The 6,000-nt window shown below is 38.9% G+C and overlaps 1 protein-coding gene across 2 annotated transcripts in view; it reads left to right on the top strand.

Annotated features, from left to right (window-relative positions):
- The first annotated feature begins 1,032 nt into the window (after positions 1-1,032).
- Positions 1,033-6,000, top strand: part of LOC109891047 (immunoglobulin superfamily member 21) — a 266,112-nt gene continuing 261,144 nt past the window's right edge. Inside the window, exon 1 of one of the 2 annotated variants that reach the window (XM_020483336.2) lies at positions 1,033-1,464. In XM_020483336.2, coding sequence (XP_020338925.1) covers positions 1,326-1,464 — 139 coding nt within the window. In that variant the 5' untranslated portion in view covers positions 1,033-1,325. The remainder of the gene's footprint in view (positions 1,465-6,000) is intronic. The other variant, XM_020483337.2, reaches the window with a different exon arrangement.

The following is a 6,000-nucleotide window of genomic DNA, read 5'->3' as shown; positions in this document are numbered from 1 at the left end:
AGTACTGCAGAACTTATCCTAGACAGCCTTAGAGCATTAGTACTGCAGACCTTATCCCAGCAGCCTCTAGTTCTCTCTTTTTATGTAACATCTCTCCTTGCTAATTCATTTTGGGGAGAAGCGTTGTATAGGAAAGGTCATACAAGATCCAAATCTCTTTATAGAATACACTGACCAGAGAGGATAAATAAGCCACCATTTGTTGTTTATTCTACTGGTATATATCAAACTGCATACTTTATGCTCCATAATATTGAAGGATTGCAAACTGGTACGTGGGTGGAAGTGAACACCTTGTGTGGACCTTGATGCAGCTTCAGGTGTTTCTGTGTTTGTTCAGTGTGAAAGCGGCAAACCTGGTCCTTTTACACCAGGCTGTACTACCATGTCATCTTCATTTGTTCTAGTGGAAATGCTGTCTCTGAGTTAAAAATCTAACTATAACTATTTTTGTGAGCACCTGCAGTGAGTGCATAACCCTAGAGAATTGCATGGTAATGCTCATGCCTGAGTCACTCTATTGTGTATTATTTTACAGAAATGGACAATGGATCACTTACCAATAATGTATTTGTGGACACAAAATCCACAATAACCTCAATGACTCATTTGTATTTGAAGGGACTTGTGAAAAAGAGTAAAGGAGGGGACTGAAATTGACATCATTGAAATAGTAGCATGGCACACAGGCTACTAAAAAACGAATAGTGGGGCAGGTACAAATCGGGGTAAAATAATACTGTTGTCCATGATGAGTGGCAGATAAAGATGTTGAAACTATCCACGTTCATTGCTGTTAACTGTAAATCATCACAGTATATGGGAGGTTATAATAATCTTTAAAAAACCTTTTCAACTAAGTAAAAACAAAATCCTGCAGAAATAAATCGGATTAGTGGGCAGAATTAGAGGGGAAGGGTTTGGGGACAGGGTCGGATTAAGGAAAATTGTGCGAAATAAAGAGCGAGTGATCAAGAGTGACTGTGTGCGTGCGTCTGTGTCTGGAGGGCAGGATGATAGAGCGCGCAGGAGAGCGAGAGAGAGAGAGAGAGAGAGAGAGAGAAAGAGGGAGATACGCATTGACTGAGAAACATAGATTTTCATCCAACCTATCTGTTTTTTCTAATCCTCGACTGCACTGCTTAACGTTGATTGTCTAGCAGGACAATATTTTGTATTAGCCTATTACGTCGTTTCTTTTGACGAATATTGGTCCTCATTGCTGTAATTTAAGTATATTTGTGGCGAACTTCTCATATTTCCCATTTATACTTAAACTGCATCATGAATAGTTTGTGGGCACCTCTCGATCTCATACCTTTGGAATGGTGGGGATTACACAGCCGAAAAACGGGGAGCATGTAAACGCGGATGGAGTTTGGGATTTATTGCAAAATAAGGGAAAGATGACTGTCTTCTCTTTGTGTCTCCTATTGTGCGCAGATCTACTGGATTTAGCTGTTGGTAAGTCATTATTTCTGCATAAAACAATCTGTGTGAGTAGGATACAAAAGCCTCTCACATATTTCATCATTCGTGAGGTCATCATTTTAGAGACGAGTGTGGAAAGCAGATGGCTCAGTCCGTGTACATTTTAAGCACTTTTAATGTTGGTGGCTCATATTATGAACCATAGCATTCAATATGTATCATATCCACATACGATTGTCTCAACTTTTGCCCCTTCCGATGGAGTGAATGGTTTCCTTAAGACCCTAAAATGATATTCCTCCGCAGCTTCAGTTTTGACTGCAGGCATTCTCCGATATGATACTCAACTAGGGTTGTGTAAAGGAGGGGGCGGGGGGGTTAAATACACACACATCAAGCTATTTATTTGTAATGGTCCATAAGCTTTACAGTGTAAAATTAAGTAATATTCTTCTTGTTGTTAGTATTTTGTTATGATTATTATCATTATACTGTTATTACTTGTACCATACCACTAGCCTACTACTTTTGGTCTACCATGTTTTGCAATGTGATATAAATCAGCAACAGATCGCTTTCTGTTGCTGCCTTTGAATAATGGCATTCAGCTACAGTATAGGCTACCGATATGTTTAGGGCGCTTGGGCGACTCACATTAACTGCATCCTTAGCTCAACTGCTCTCCATAGTAAGGACCAGACTTTAAAAACAAATGAGCAATAGCCTATTATCTGTGGTTAAAGACAATTGGAACAGGTACATATCTCCCACATATAATAGTTAAAATGGTGAATGGGAAACAGATTAATCCCAGGATGCTGCAACTTTCTGATAAGATCGAGACGTTGTGTACTGCTGCATATTTTATAAACATAATCGAAGGCTGTACATGGGCTCCAGAGGGTTTGCCTTAAGCTTACATATAAGATGTGGATCAATAGCATTTACTACATCACATTCACCATGAGAATAGATTTTGTTTATTTGCCTGACACTCAACGATTTGGCAAGATTTCACAGCATTTAAGCTAGTAATGTGTAGTTCGCTATCAAATAGTTATTTTTGATAGACTCTTTTGACTGACTCATTATTATTCGTTGTACTGAGTGACTCTTTCATTTTAGTCGTTCGTTTGGCCTGCTGGTCGCAATTAATTCCACAGCAGTATTAATATGCGCTCCTCTGGTGACTCCGGAGACGTGCTTAGACCAACAACTGTCTGTCATATATGCACGCAGGCAAAATCGATCATGCTGAGGCAGCAGGAGGCATAGAGAAGACAAATACATATTAAGAACCGATAATTGATCATATGGTGCAATAATGAATCCATGAATTGATTATTGAATGTTATGATCTTTGTAGAACCAAAACATTCACAGCCTCAACAAACTCGAACTCGAGAACGAAACGTTTGGGGTGCTCTGGTCCCTCATGGCATTTAAGCAATGCATTTTGCCAAGTCGTTCACCATCTAGTTCGATTGTGGCCACAACTAGGCCTTGTTTCAAATGTAAGCTGCCAATCAATCAACAAATGTACATAGTTTAAATCACGATTTTACAAGTATCGGTCCCAAATGACAGCTCAAATAGGCCCATTAAGGTGAACAACATGTGAAAAAGGCTTGTAGAATCATGAATATTTCGAGTTTCCAGTGTATGTTTGCCAGTAGAGGTCCTGTATGCTCTGGGTATTATCGACCACTTTGCATGTGCACAGTATTCCGGATAATGGTTAAGGAATTATACTGGAGAACAGTTTACATGCACCTTTCATATCCCGCTAACGAGCATTTCTGTATCCATGAATTAGCAGAATATTCCTAATTTGCCTAGTTTGCGGAAAGATTTTATGACTTGCGGTGCGAATTCTAACAAATGTAAGCATCATTTAGATATTTCTTTGCTTATAATTTTCAGACATTAGATTGGCTATTTGTTAGGCAACTTGTCTATAATTAGATGCATGCAGCTTCTCTTCTGTCATTACTTAGCGCTCTAGAATACTAAATAATGCCTTACTCACCAAAATAATGTAATAAATTGATTGAGTAAATCATCAACAATCTAGTAAATCATCAACAATCTAGTTGACATCAGTAAAATGTTGCCTTTCATTTCTGCTTTACTCGCTGAACAAAGGAGTTTAGGGACTGGGGAGATTTTTCCGTGCAAAATTCCCATATTACATCAGTTTGTTGACCGGTTTTAATTAAGGAAATGAAAATCTTTGAAAATGACTTCTGTTCCTATTCCAACTATTGCTGTTCCTATCTGAACTGAGCCTGCGCAAACCGCGAAAAATAACATCAAATGCAATAAGGTATTTACATGCCACAGTATCCAGTCTATGATCAGCAAATCCCAGGTATCTTGTTCGGGTTTCTGAAAATCGGGATAGGAGCTATTAGGGTTATTGTAAAATGGATATGATGTTTATATGCGTCAACTCAAAAACACAATACTTTAGTATCCCGAATAATGATGGGATATTTGTGTGCATGTAAATGTGGTCACCGACTCGAACGAAATGAGTCGAAACATTCGCTCTTTTGACTGCACAAGTCAAAAAGATCAGAGTCAGTAAAAAGAGCCGACCTTCCCATCATTTTTTGAAGCAAGCTACATTCACACGTTGGCCTTCACATATGTAGTCTATAGGCTGCCTCTTGACTGTCCTGTCCCATTCATACAATGTTAAAATGACTTTTTTGCTAAATAAGACGTTTGAAATACAGTGACTGAGCAATCTAACCAACTGGTCACTGAAAGCAATAGATGGTGACAAAATATTATGTCATTCATTTTCAATGGAAGGTTTGAGATGAAAAGTTTGAGGAAAGTTGAACTTCACGCAAATCATCAATAATGCTGCTGCACAATAACCAATTGAGGGGGTGAAGACTTTGACACTTTCCTCTTGAACCGAGGGTGATACTCATTTTGAAGTCGCAGGCAGGGCTACATCATCTCGACACCATGAGCCAGATGTATATCTTCTATATTCACTCCCCTTTGACCTCCTCCCCCATGAGAGATCCTCCCACAGTTGGGCACCATTGTCATGGGCAGGAAATGAACCCTAGTCTCACATGGGAAAAATCAACATGTTGACCATTTGATGAGGGTAACACTGATTTTGAAGTTGCAGTCAGGGATACCTCATCACAGGACCATGAGTTTGACTCATGTTGACTCATGTCCGCTACACAATGTCTGGAAATGGCATCAGCACATGATTTGGTCGCACCAACCTGAGGAGATAATGACCTAACCTGGGTCCCATAATGTACCTGCATTTCATACAGAACCAGGCTAATAATGACTAGTCCTTTTTTTAATTAGCATGCCCCTATGTTCTTACATTGATTTGGATAGATCTTCTCAGGTTTCAATGTAAACTTTTTTTTAATCACTGTCAGTTTATAAATGCATTGGGGGCCTGTAATTTTATGTTTAAAAAGTAAGCCATTTCATCTAACATATCCAGGGAATGCATGATTGATATTTTGATGTGCAACCTAGCAAACGAAAGTCGCCTCTTCACTGTTGATGTTGAGACTGGTGTTTTGCAGGTACTATTTAATTAAGCTGTCAGTTGAGGACTTGTGAGACGTCTGTTTCTCAAACTAGACACTCTAATGTACTTGTCCTCTTGCTCAGTTGTGCACCGGGGCCTCCAACTCACTCTTTCTATTCTGGTTAGAGATAGTTTGCGCTGTTCTGTGAAGGGAGTAGTACACAGTGTGGTACGAGATCTTCAGTTTCTTAGCAATTTCTCACATGGAATAGCCTTCATTTGTCAAAACAAGAATAGACAGACAAGTTTCTGAAGAAAGTCCTTTGTTTCTGGCCATATAGAGCCTGTAATCCAACCCACAAATGCTGATGCTCCAGATATTCAACTAGTCTATAGAAGGCCAGTTTTATTGCTTCTTTAATCAGGGCAACAGTTTTCAGCTGTGCTAACATAATTGCAAAAGGGTTTTCAATTAGCCTTTTAAAATTATAAACTTGGATTAGCTAACACAATTTGCCATTGGAACACAGGAGTGATGGTTGCTGATAATGGGCCTCTGTACGCCTATGTAGATATTCCATTAAAAATCAGCCGTTTCCAGCTACAATAGTCATTTACAACATAAAAAATGTCTACACTGTATTTCTGATCAATTTGGTGTTATTTTAATGGACAAAAAATGTGCTTTTCTTTAAAAAACAAGGACATTTCTCAGTGATCCCAAACTTTTGAACGGTAGTGTATATAAATATCTATATAAAAGAAGTATAATTATACAGATGATCCTAGATTTCATTTGCAGTATATTGTACTTTTCAATGGATCTCCAAACATTTTACATTGAGAAACTCACCACATCCAGCACCAATGTAAAGCACCTACCTGGTTAATCCATTTTAAGCATGACTACTCACCACACATCAGCTATCACAGTGGAGAGGTGAGCGGTTCATTTTCCAATTGGAATCACAGGATTATTAGATGGCCATGATTGTATGAGGGGCCAGGTTGGAAGTCTTTCCCACAGATATACACATACAATTGCC

This window comes from Oncorhynchus kisutch, linkage group LG5 (assembly GCF_002021735.2).
Source record: "Oncorhynchus kisutch isolate 150728-3 linkage group LG5, Okis_V2, whole genome shotgun sequence".
NCBI classification, from domain to species: Eukaryota; Metazoa; Chordata; class Actinopteri; order Salmoniformes; family Salmonidae; genus Oncorhynchus; species Oncorhynchus kisutch.
The sequence above is the reverse complement of the archived record's forward strand: the minus strand, read 5'-3'. Positions and strand labels throughout refer to the sequence as shown.